This window comes from Drosophila albomicans, chromosome 3, assembly GCF_009650485.2.
Source record: "Drosophila albomicans strain 15112-1751.03 chromosome 3, ASM965048v2, whole genome shotgun sequence".
In the NCBI taxonomy this organism is placed as follows: domain Eukaryota; kingdom Metazoa; phylum Arthropoda; class Insecta; order Diptera; family Drosophilidae; genus Drosophila; species Drosophila albomicans.
The window spans coordinates 18,428,724-18,442,077 of NC_047629.2; the positions used below are offsets into that span (position 1 = coordinate 18,428,724).

Sequence of the window (13,354 nt, forward strand, 5' to 3'; positions counted from 1 at the left end):
TATAACTGTATGTGTGTGTGTGTACAATAGATAATGACATGCAGTCATAGTCATAGTCATACACCGCCCCCAAATCGCAATACTCCTCTGAGATGTTCACATGAACGTCAAAAATGTTGTTGATTTTTTCACAGCAATTAAAAGTGACTCAAGAGATGCAGTCGCTTGTGTTAGATATGTATGTATATTCGTTGTTGTATACAAATTTTTGCTGATGCATTTTCCTGTTGAAAATTCATTTAAAATTATAGAATTCACTCAGTCGGAAAATTTCATAGGAAGATTAACGAAAATAATACATAATAATAATATAATATTAATCTATAATAATATAATTAGTGATTTCTATAATTTTTAAAAGAATCTTCAAAAGGAAAATGAAAATAATATCTTTAATAATATAATAATAATATCTTGAAGCAGTTCAATTATCAGCTTAGAGATTTAACAACTAATTGTTTAAACCTCAATAAAAAATTGCAGTTTAATAAAACTTGCCAACTTCGCTACAAAATGTATCGACAAGATATGGCAAAGTTTCTCAGCGAGTCAAAGATCAAATCTAGCAAATGTTTTTTAAATTGTTAGCAACTGGGATTATGTATATGAACGTTTAAGTACGTAGTTTATTTCTCATGCAATATACAAGTGTATTTGTATTATTAGCCAACTTTGCACTTGAGCAAAAGCAAAAAAAAAAGAGAGGGAGAACAAGTTGCCATGAAATCACGTACATTTTGTTCAACTACTATTTCAGTAGACTTCAGTCATGTATAATTAATAGACATTGCAATACGTATGTATGTATAAGTGTTTTGCATTCAAACTTGGAGTTTGCAACAAAAAACAAAAAATCATACAAAGCTGCGAGATTACGAGCCTGGGATCGAGGCTTTGGGGCTTTGGGGCTTGGGGCTGGGTCTCAGAGACTGGGGCTGGGGCTGGGGCTGCGACTACAGCGAAGTTGCTTAAACGCATGCAGCTGACCTTGAAGCGCAGCAACTTTAGTTAGACGACAGCTTGTGAACGAAATACAAACAGACAGACAGACGGACGGACGGATGGACGGACAGCGAGACAAATGAGCAAACAGACAATTGGACTAACGGACAGATCGGCGTCTATATAAGCAACAATATATATCTGTATATATGTGGACGTGTTTATGTGGCGAGAGACTCGCTTGTTACTCATTAGCAAGCCGCGCTTGCGACTGACTCCAAGCGTACATTCATTCTACAGATGACGCCATTTTTGTATCTTTTGACGGCTCTTTAGCGCTAGATATGTAAATATATCGCCAATCGTCAAACGCGTTCCAATGACGGCAACTCCAATGAACCATGACACATGTGAAGCAGCGCTCCCCCTCCCGCTTTCTTGCTGCTCGCCGCCCACACACATACACATAATAAAGCAAGTCCAACTCTTGAAGGCCCTCTAGCTAGCGAGTCTAGAGTCGAAGTCGAAGTCGAAGTGGAAGAGTGTTCAAGTTCCTCAGCGAGAAGTTTTTGGTTTCTCTCTTGCATAAGCTGTATTTGTATACCCGGTAGTTAGGGGGTATAAGTGTATAATGAGGCGAAGATAATTGCCAATAGCTTAAGCAGGCATCTCTGATCACATATAAATCTGATATCTTGTTCTTTAAATTTTAGCATATTCGTTTTGTTTTATCATTATAAATTCTTTTAATATCATAAGGACAAATATATTCCGTCTAGCATATTATGTTATTTTACTTTTTGACCGGATAATCTAATCAATCTCGCACAAAGTAAAAAAGTTTTTGAAAAGATCCCTCTTTCTATTTAAGAATGTTCGTATAGTATTTATATATTAACAGATCATTTCCTTATTTATTTTATGTTTATATTATATATTATATTTTGTGTGCGAATTATATTAGAGAGAGATATATAATATTTAATAACAGAGATATATTTAATAACATTGAATATAATCTGTTAGTAATAAATTTATAATTAGTGTATCTCACAATTCAGACTAGTTCCACATTTACTAAATGTATATCAAGAATATTAAATATTATCGAAATTTGTTTTCACAGGTATTTTGTAGTCGAATACATTCGAAAATGAATTTGAATATTTGTTTTTGAGTTGTGGGCTTCCTAATAAACTCAAGGCTCGCATTTGATCTTTGAACGTGGGCCTCGGATAACACGACGCTGTAATTATAATCCTGCTTTTTGTGCTCTCTGCTTGCTTAACCCAAAACGTAGTTCTCGCAGTGTATCTCGTATCTGTAGCTGTAGCTTTGACTGTAGCTGTAGCTGTAGCTCAGGCCTGTAGCTTTATCTTGTAGTTTCTATTCTCTGTGCAAACGCTCACATTTTGGCATTTAATAAGAAGTTGGCCTTGAAGCAACGAGTTGTGAGTGTGTGTGTGTGTGTTTTGTGTTCGCTTGATTTCATGAGGCAAAAGCTTGTTGCTTTGTTGCTTGGCTGGGGGATCGTATACTTGAACGAATATCTACACACATAAGTAGAATAAACATAGCGTCTAGACTATGATAAATGGGATTAGAACTGTAGACGCTAGCAACCAGTTAGATTCAACTAACGGACTGTATCTGGTTCTTTTTTGGTACAAAAAAAAGTTTCAACTGAATAAGCATTGCCTTAATTGATTACTAACATAAATTGTCAATTTCAATTCAAAAGCTGTCTACTTATTCCAATCGATTATTCAACTCGAAACTTGATTTGATTTCAATCGCTTTTTAAAATGATCGACTGATTAATTTTCACATCAACTCTAGTCGCCTAGTTTGCTGTAGCTTTTTCTGATTTGTTAATCATCATTTCGCATCTGTAGTAGATAATTAAAAAGTTCAAAATTTTAATCTCTGGCAAAGATCATTTTATTCTGCTTTATGGTATACTTTTAGGCATGCTAGACACATTGGAATCTTCGCAATTTCTTTATCGTCCCCAGATTTCAACAACATCCTTGATGCCGTAGCCGCGCTGCGAAGTGAATTGAATGGTGGCGCCCTTAGAGCCTGGACCGCCAGCAACCAGCACAGCAGTAGCTCCATTGCTCGACTTCTTATCGGTAACCTTAATAGCCGTAATTGTCAAAGCATTCAGGTCATTCTGCAAAGGCAAAAGAATGTAATTAAATAAACTAAAAAAAAAAAACGAATTCATAAATATACGCAAACAAGAATGTCTAACAAATGAAGTTGAAGTTTTTAGAAATAGAATTTGTAGCAAAAGGAAATACCTAATTCCTTATTCCTATTTTTTATTTAGACTATGATCGACTGTGAGATAATGTGCATCATTGTCATTAATTATACCGAAAAAATATTGAATTGCACCGAAGTGTAAATTTGGTATTTTAATATACTGTAAAAATATATCTTTTACTGTGATGAACTGTTTCATTATCATTAAATATACAAAAATACTGAAATATACCAAATTGTACATTTGGTATTTTAAAAAATTATATTTTTTACAGTATTTGATATCAAAGTGTTCATACGGACCCACAGACAATACTATATCGTTTCGAATGTTGACACTGATTAAGAATATATATAATTTAGGAGTGTAAAATGTCTTCTTCTTTCTGTTATTTATTCTTTAGGGAGCGGATAAAACTTTAAACGAGTAAAGAACTCTTCAGCACCAAAAGATCTACTCACGCTTTGCTTGAATACGTATTTCTTGGTCTGCACCAAGCCAACGAAGAAGGCCTTGGAGACGGTATCCTTAGCCAACTTGTAATCATTGTCACCAATCTCGCCCCACAGATAATCGTTGCCGGCATAGACCGTGCTTAGCAAGGCACAGCACAGGACAAGACCCAGCAAGGTAGCAGCGCTGATTGATTTAGCCATTTCTGGAAATATTTTGATGGACAACAGAACTCTTGGAGAACTATAGCTCATCACAGTTTGCGGTTGCCCTTTTATTGCGAAAAGACACCGACTGATAAACTGAAGCACTCGAGTAAGCTTCCAAATGCCACACGTGTTGTTGTTACTTGTTATTTTTGTGATATCAATAATATTCCTTACACTTTTATTAATTATTTGAGCCAACGTGTTGTGCAATACATTGCTACTTTATCGAAATCGCAATATCTGCCTAAATTCCAAAAGGCACCCCCGCAGTATTGATAACTCACCATAAAAAAAGACAAGTAAGAATGCTACAGTCGAGTGTGCTCGACTGTGAGATACCCGCTAGCCATTTTTGATAAGACCAAAACAGTGCGGTGTTATTCTTAAAATATACTAAATTAAAATACCATAAAAATGCTCAAATACATCGATGGCTATATTTAGTATATACCATAGAATACTAAACAAAAGTACAAAAGCAGCTAAGACCCTATGGCATCAGACATTTTTTGCCATAAAAATTTTTGGTACATATGTACATTTCCAGCATTCACAAATTTATAATACCATTCTACCATATGGGTAGCGGGTATAACGACAAACATTCCTCTTTCCTATAAATAGTCCACTCAACAATAGTTGTTAAACTTAATTGAGCAAAGAAATGTTAAAGCCCAATATCTCGAAGTTGCTAAAATTAGTTATCACACAGATTACATTTGTTATGATTTAAACACAATAATAGATCTTTGAAGACGTCAATAAAGTGAGTGCAACGTTTTACAATGTCATAATCTTAAAATACCCAGATAAAAGCAGTATGTACCAGAAATCTAAAAATTTAGGAGAAAGGAAAAGAAAGAAATACAATAATTTAAGATATTTTTAAACACCTCAATAAAATATGAAAAAATGTAACAGGGTTATATTTTTAAAATATTCAATGAAGAGGATAATATACCTGAAATTATAAAGGTTTGAAGAAAAGGAAAGGAATAGATCAAACTGCAAATACATTATACATTTAAATCAATAAAAGTAAAATGGGAAATAAAATAAAAATTTGTATTTTTTTTGTTTGCAATTAGCAATTATTTCTAATTAAAAGTTTCTATTTATTTATAAATATAATATAAAAAACGAACAACCATTCATCGATTTAATTAACATAAATATGAACGTTTTCCGATGATTAAAAGCGGTTGATAATAATTTTATCTAAAGTAAATAAGATCTTATCTTAAATACGTCAATAGCCATCAAAATGTTTTTATTTTCATCAGCAAGTGCAAATCAAGTAAGCATGAGGGAACTGGGTGAAAAGTAACCGTTTCTTGACATTTTTCAATTGCTATTAAATTAATTAAAATGGCAAAATGAATAGTTTTGCTTTCAAGGCAACTGCAGTTCTCGCTGTTATGAGGAAACTCCAAGTGTTTATCGGCTGGTTTCAAGCATTAAATGGAATTACCGAATATTATCCCGATGCCCAAACAGGAAGTTTGAAGAGATCGAAGTATCTGAAGTTTTACATTATATTTCACAACCTGCTGACGTTGTCTGGAACATCTTTGCTTTTCAATGATCTACTTGCAAAGAGATCATCTGCAGTATACGCAGTGCATTCACATTGGATAACATACGCAGCAATGTTCTATACAATTGTTAAGATCTTAGTTGTATTTCTAACACTTCACAGTGTCTTGGTTCAGCGGAAACAGATTCATAGTATTATCAGCAAGTTACAGAAATTGGATTCGACAAATTTTTCCAGATCAGATCGAATAAAACTTGGAGTCTTGGAGTATATAAAACTGTCAGCGCACTTATATAACATTATGCTGTACATCAATAAATTTTATTTGCAATGGGATCATTTAACGGCAATCACAGTACTCTTCTATTGCTATGGCATTTGGTGCCACACAAAGGTCTGTGCAATGACAATGCTGTTGTTTGAAATTCTTTGGAAGATTCATCATGTTGGAATCGGATTGCAATCACAACTTGAGCTGTTACTCGCTCGACGAGTTCACATCCTTCAACTGCGACGCGTCTTCATGCAACATCAGCAATTCATCAATGTTTGCAACGAATACTGTGCAAATTTTCCACATTTCTTGGTTTGGTATCCGCTGAAAAGCATCTCCATCGCAATCCTTGGTGCTTATTATCTACTTCGTGAAAAGTTTGCTAATGAAAGTGCACTCTATATGGATGTAACAACAATCATATTTATATCTGCATTCACAATGCATTTGATTGCCGAGATCTACGTTATTAACAGTTTGTCTGAAGCTATCGCTGATTTCATCCCGGATACTATAAGTTTGTTGTGGCAATCAAAGCACCAAGATCATCGAGTGGAACTTGCAGTGAGCTCATGTCTATCGTCATTTAATGTGCATTTCTTGATAAGTTTCATTATCACGCATTACAGATTACTCAGATGACTTTGCAACTTAGTTGCCAGCACACAAAAATTCAGCCGTATGGCATGGTTACATTGAACCAACGTCTATCGTACTCGATCATGACAGGGATCTTGATCTACACGATTTGTTTAATCCAGAGTGATTATTTTTATTTCTAACTGCAGTGGCAAACCTGGAAGTTCTACTTTTAGTATTTAAATTTTAAGAAAATGAGGCAAATTTTTGTAGGCAAATCGAATCGACAATTTCTTATTTTAACATTGTTTTTCAAGCCAAATAATCTTCGAAAAAATTACTTATTTAAACTTTGACTAAATAATAAAGTGTTTTATTGTTTTTAACAAAAAAACAATTCGAATTTCAGGAAGCCCAATGCATACATACATATCTATGTATATTTATAAGAAGTAAGAAAGCTACAGTCGAGTGTGCTGCGTCTGGTATATTTGGTATATTTTGAATAAAGTATTACATCAATATACCAAAATTTACAAGAATTTAAGGCAGCCATCTCCATACATATATTTATAACAAGTAAGAAAACTACAATCGAGTGTGCTGAATATGGTATATTTTGCACTAAACGGTATATTTTGAATGTAGTACTGTATATTAATTTGGTATACTTTAAATTTGATACCGTACTCTTTGGCTTTCATTCACAATGGGTAGCGGGTAGTTTTCTATTTGTTGTGTAATTCTATGGTATACTTTGAGTGAAGTAGTATACCAATATAATAAATGTAGTTTTTCGTATATTATAGTATTTTCTGGGTATATTAATTTGACATATTTCAATTACAATACCGACTTTGCCCTATAGATATCTTGCTTGTTTTAAATCTCAATTAAATGCTGCGAATATTATAAGTAAGTATAATTAATGAAACAATTTTCACGGTAGAGAAGTAAGAGAGATCTTGATAACGTGCTTAGCTGTCGCCAAGTTCTTAACTGTAAAGATCTTTCCGCATGTTGAAATTTAAAGTTAAGGGGAGAGTGCTGCCAATGAATGACAGTTGTCGTAACATTAAACTAATTGAAATGGTTAACGAAGGGCTTTTGAGAAGGAAATTCCTTCAGTTGCCGTTGTTATGAATAAGCTCAAAGTGATAATTGCTTACTATCAAGCGCTAAATGGGATAATCCAATATTATCCCAATCCGCGAACGGGTCACCTACAGAGATCCAAGTTTCTGAAGATTTATGGAAAAGTTCATGGCCTTATTTCGGTCTTTGGCCTTTCTACGCTATATCTAGATTTCATGTCGGATAATTCAATACTGTTTCCTCAAGTACCTTCAAACTGGATTAGAGCCGGAATCTGGCTATATATTGTTCTATTTTCAATAGTTGTACTCTCGATCATTTACTTGGTGGAGTTTCAACAATCTTCAATTCGGCGCATCTACAATAAATTAAAGAGCTTGGATTTAATTGAACCAGCAGCAAGTGATCTGCGATATCTATATACTAATCAGAATATAAGGCTACTTCTATTCCTTACACATATCATATTTCAACTCTATTTTTATTTTTTGCGTTTGAGTGAATCAACTAAGAGACCAAACCATTTGTTCTATATATTCTACTACTTTTGGATTGATAATGTGCTCTCTGCAATGTCGCTGTTTATGCATGAAATTCTCTGGACAATCTGTCACTGTAGTATCGGAATGCAACTTCAACTGAAGCAGTTGCTGGCTACCCACGTTCAGCTTCATAAATTGCGACATCACTTCAAACGACAACAGGATCTTATCAGAGTGTGTAACGAATTTAAAAACACTTTTCGAAACGTCCTGCTATGGTATTGTCTGCGAATCCTTTGCACCTGTGCTTTAGTGGCATACCTTTTGATTCGTTTCTATGCAGAAAATTCACAATATCCAACATTGTTTATTTTGGAATATTTATTGTTTTGTCTTGCCGAATTCTACATCATCAACAGCTTGGCTGGATTCGTAGCTGATCTAATTCCGGGTATACTTGCGGTCTTATATCAGTCGAAACCTCAAGATCTTCGCACGGAACGCGCTGTAAGCTTATTAATTCTGTTACTGTAGCTTTGTTTTTAGTTTTGTCTAAATCTAATTTCATTGCAGATTATTTGGATGAGGCTCCAACTCTGTTGTCAAAGCACAGATATTCAACTCTTTGGTGTAGTTACCCTCAACAAACGTTTCTCGTTCATTGTTGCGACAGAGATTGTCCTGAATACGATTTGCATGATACAGAGTGATTACTACTTTTTAAAATAAATTTGTTATCTCTACAAATAATTTGTTAATATTATAGATATATGCATGTTTTTCTTATATTCAAACGTAAGTTTCAGAAGTAATATATATTTTGGCAAACCGAAAGCGGAGGATTTTTCGTTGAACAGCAATAAGTAATAAACATATCCTTATCTGTGTAAAGTTTACAGTGCCTGTCAACTCTTGGCAGTATATGTACCCATTAATAAAATTAATTTGCAAGAAAAAGCGACATACCAGTCGATATATTTATTCAGTTGTCGAAGCTATGAAGAAGTTGAAAGTGCTCCTTGGTTTGTTTGTGGCAATAAATGGGATTGTTCACTATTATCCCGATTCTACCACTGGACAATTAAGGAGATCTCAGCATCTTAGGATTTATAGCATAATTTACAGCCTGCTGATAGCATGTGGTACACCTCTTTTGCTTGTGGGTCTTTTATCGGAGACACCAGCGATTGTAAATAACTTAAATTCGAATTGGCTAAGATACGGTCACTTCATTAGTATAATCATCCATGCAATGGTTACACTCGCGATCATCTATTGTGCGCAATTTCAACAATCTGCCATTCAGCGCTTTTATCTAAAACTACAAGAGTTGGAGAGGATCGAACCCGCAGCTAAAGATTGGAAATATCTATATAGCTTGCTGTATATTAAACTTTTAATAGTTTTTACTCATTTAATCCTGCACATCTTCCATAACATTTGGAGATTGTGCCAATCAAATTCATTAATACAAATACTTGACATTTTGTATAGTTTTTTGGCCTATAATCTGGCAGTTGCAAAATCGATGCTTCTATATGGATTTCTATGGAGTATATGCTACTGTTGTTTCGGAATACAATCACAACTTAAGCAGTTGCTAACCAGACGAGTGAAACTCCGAGAACTTCAGGAGTTTTTTAAGCGACAACAGGATCTTATTAACTTGTGCAGCGAATTTTGCCGAATATTCAGATTAGTTCTGATGTTCTATCTGATCCAGAAGCTTATCGCGGGAATCTTTTGTGGCTATTTTCTTATTCGTCTTGAAGTTACAGAAGTAAACTCCAGATGGAAGCCACTCGGCATCTTAGGAACGGGTATCTTTTCTTTCGCCGAGTTTTACATTTTTGGCAATGTGGCGAGAAGTATAGCTGCTTTCATTCCGGATGCTATATTTGTGTTACGGCAATCAGGACATAAAAGCCAGCGAGTGGAACGTGCTGTAAGCTAATCTATGACTTAGTATCAATTACATTGTCTAACAAATTCTTTATCATTTATAGATCAATTTAATCTGCTTGCAACTTAGTTGCCAGAGCACAGAGATTCACGTTTATGGTGTGTTTACTCTCAACAAACGCTTATGGTTCATTATCATGACAGAGGTCCTCTTGAATACAATTTATTTGATCCAAAACGATTACCACCTTTTCATGTGAATCTAATGAATTGTCAAACCCGTTTTATGAAATTTTTATTTTATTTTTTAATTTGCTATATTTCATGTGAAGTCAAAATTATAAAAATATAATGAGCCACGCGTTTAACTTATAAACATTAATGTGCAATAAGCGAATAGAAAAGTATAAATTGAGTTGTAAATCAATAAAGAACATATACTCAATGCTAAAAGTTAAGAGATTCTTGCTATGGCGCTTTAAGAAGGAAAGCTACAGTCGAGTATGACGTCGTCGTGTTCTTATCATACAGTAGTTTACAGTAACTGTCAACTTTTAACATTAATTGAATTCATTAAAAAAATAATTTGCTTAAAAGGTGCAACTTGGTAGTCGATATGCCTTCAGTTACCGAAGTTATGAAGAAGTTGAAAGTGTTCATCGGTTTGTTTGAAGCAATGAATGGGATTGTGCAATATTATCCCGATCCTAACACTGGACGATTAAGGAGATCTCAGTGTGTTAGGATTTACAGCATAATTTATTGTCTACTCATTGCATGTGGAATACCTCTTTTGTTTCTGGAATTTTTATCGGGTGATCCAAATATTTTAAAACCTTTAACTTCGAATTGGCTAAGATACGGTCGATTGGTTACTTTAATCATCCATGCAATGGTTACACTCGCCATCATCTATTGCGTGCAATTCCAACAATCTTCAATTCAGGGAATTTATCTAAAACTAGAACTGATGGATCAGTTCGAACCAGGAGCAAAAGATCGGAAACATCTATATACCTTGCTATATATTAAACTATTATTTGGAATAAGCTCTTTAATAATGCACATCTTCTTCGATATTTTGAGACTTTGTAACTCATATTCTTCATTACAATCGCTTGAGATTGTATACTATTTCTTGAGCTGCTCCTTGGTAACTGCAGGTTCCCTGCTAATATACGAAGTTTTATGGTCTATTTGCTACTTGGGTCTTGGAATACAGATGCAACTTAAACAGTTGGTAGCTAAACGAGTTCAGCTACAAGAACTTCAACAACTCTTTAAGCGGCAACTGGATCATATTAATTTGTGTAGCAAATTTTGCCGAATATTCCGAGAAGTCATGATGTTCTATCTGATCCAAAAGCTCACCACCGGCATCTTGTCTGGTTATTATCTTATTCGTCTTGAACTTACTGTAGGAATCCCCAAATGGCAACCCTTTACCATCTTGGGAACCGTCATCATTTCCTTAGCCGATTTTTATATTTTTGGAAACGTGGCCAGAATTGTGGCGGCTTTCATTCCGGATGCTATATTTGTGTTACGGCAATCAGGACATAAAAGCCAGCGAGTGGAACGTGCTGTAAGCTAATCTATGTCTTAGTATCAATTACATTGTCTAACAAATTCTTTATCATTTATAGATCAATTTAATCTGCTTGCAACTTAGTTGCCAGAGCACAGAGATTCACGTTTATGGTGTGTTTACTCTCAACAAACGCCTATGGTTCGTTATCATGACAGAGGTCTTTTTGAACACAATTAATTTTATCCAAAACGATTACCACCTTTTCATGTGAATCTAATATAAGAAAATGATTACAATGAATTTTCAAGCTCGTTTTATATCACCTATCTACAATTTCTTCTCAATAAATGCAAAACAATTTGATATTACTATTTAAATATATCAAATTAATATATCAAAAATACTGAAATATAACAAAATATATATTTATATCTGTCTTTTCCATACATGTATACATACATATATAACCCTAAAGTTATAATACCCATCTAATATATGGGAAGTGGGTATTAAAAGGAAAGAACTAACTGCAAAAGGCTGAATTGGCAACACTAAATACCATTAAAATATTCTTATCTGTTTTAAGTTTTCAGGAACTGTCAATTCTTGACAGTAGGTGGATCCATTAAAAAAATTAATTTGCTAACAGGAACACATTACAAGTCGATGTATATATTCAGTTGTAGAAGTTATGAAGAAGATTAAAGTGTTCCTCGGGTTTTTCCAAGCATTAAACGGGATTGTTCATTATTATCCCGATCCTGAAACAGGTCTTTTAAAGAGATCTCAGTATCTTAAGCTTTACAGCCTGCTGATAGCATGTGGTATACCGCTGCTGTTTCTGGTTATTTTATCGGAGACACCAATTATTTTAAGTCACTTAACTTCGAATTGGCTGATATATGGTCGCTGGATTTGTACGATAATCCAAGTTATGGTTATACTTGCAGTTATTTATTGTGCGCAATTCCAACAATCTTCAATTCAGCGTCTTTATTTAAAACTACAAGTGATGGAGGAGATTAAACCAACAGCTAAAAATCGGAATCATCCATATACTTTACTGTATATTAAACTATTTGTTGTTGTTAGCCATTTAATTATGCACGCCATATATAATATTTGGATATTGCGACACTCAAATTCTTCATTACACTCGCTTGCCATTGTATACGGTTTCTTAACCTACTCCTTGTCAGCTGCAAAAGCATTTCTTTTATATGGATTTCTATGGAGTATTTGTTACTGTGGATTCGGAATACAGTTTCAACTTGAACAGTTACTAGCAGGACGAGTCCAGCTCCGAGAACTTAAGGAGATCTTTAAGCGACAACAGGATCTTATTAATTTGTGCAGTGAATTTTGCCAAATATTCCGACACGTGATGTTGTTCTCTCTGGCCCAAAAACTTGGCGTTGGCATCTTTTGTGGCTATTTTCTTTTCCGACTTGAATTAACAGATGGAGTCCCTAGGTGGAAGTCTTTCGGCCTCTTTGGATCAAGCATAAATTCCTTCGCTGAGTTTTATATTATTAACAATATGGCCAGAACTATAGCTTCTTTCATTCCGGATGCTATATTTATGTTACGGCAATCAGAACCTAAAAAAAAACGAGTGGAACGCGCTGTAAGCTATTTCGTGACTTATTATCAATTACATTGTCTAACAAATTCTTTATCATTTATAGATCAATTTAATTTGCTTGCAACTAAGTTGCCAGAGCACAGAGATTCACGTTTTTGGCGTGTTTACTCTCAACAAACGGTTATGGTTCGTTGTCATAACAGAAGTTCTCTTGAACATAATTTACATGGTCCAAAACGATTATCATTTTTTCATGTAAACCCAAAAAAGAAAAAATGGATTAAACGCAAAGCGCCACGCATTAAATTCTTTAAAACACATTACATAAACAATTATGTTCAATAAGAAAATTAATATTAATAAACTCATTTGTCTAGTCTAAGCACAAAGATTCACGTTTTTGGTGTATTTACTATCAACAAACGCTTATTCATTGTCATGATTTATTTAGTTCAAGACCAATTTTTAATGTGAACCCAAAATACATTCAGTG

The 13,354-nt window shown here is 34.3% G+C and overlaps 3 protein-coding genes across 3 annotated transcripts; 2 read left to right on the forward strand and 1 right to left on the reverse strand.

Annotated features, from left to right (window-relative positions):
- Positions 1-2,859: 2,859 nt before the first annotated feature.
- LOC117566635 (uncharacterized) lies at positions 2,860-3,916 on the reverse strand. The gene is made up of 2 exons (XM_034246176.2): positions 3,676-3,916; positions 2,860-3,118 (listed from the first exon to the last, which is right to left on the reverse strand). The coding sequence occupies exons 1-2, from the start codon at positions 3,868-3,870 to the stop codon at positions 2,945-2,947; spliced, it is 369 nt and encodes a 122-aa protein (XP_034102067.1). The 5' UTR covers positions 3,871-3,916; the 3' UTR covers positions 2,860-2,944.
- Positions 3,917-6,017: 2,101 nt separating this feature from the next.
- On the forward strand, positions 6,018-6,488 carry LOC117570764 (putative gustatory receptor 85a). The gene is made up of 2 exons (XM_034252597.2): positions 6,018-6,251; positions 6,317-6,488. The coding sequence occupies exons 1-2, from the start codon at positions 6,090-6,092 to the stop codon at positions 6,467-6,469; spliced, it is 315 nt and encodes a 104-aa protein (XP_034108488.2). The 5' UTR covers positions 6,018-6,089; the 3' UTR covers positions 6,470-6,488.
- A 5,453-nt stretch (positions 6,489-11,941) lies between these two features.
- On the forward strand, positions 11,942-13,120 carry LOC117566634 (putative gustatory receptor 85a). Its single transcript, XM_034246175.2, has 2 exons — positions 11,942-12,903; positions 12,965-13,120. The coding sequence occupies exons 1-2, from the start codon at positions 11,968-11,970 to the stop codon at positions 13,118-13,120; spliced, it is 1,092 nt and encodes a 363-aa protein (XP_034102066.2). The 5' UTR covers positions 11,942-11,967.
- Positions 13,121-13,354: the final 234 nt, after the last annotated feature.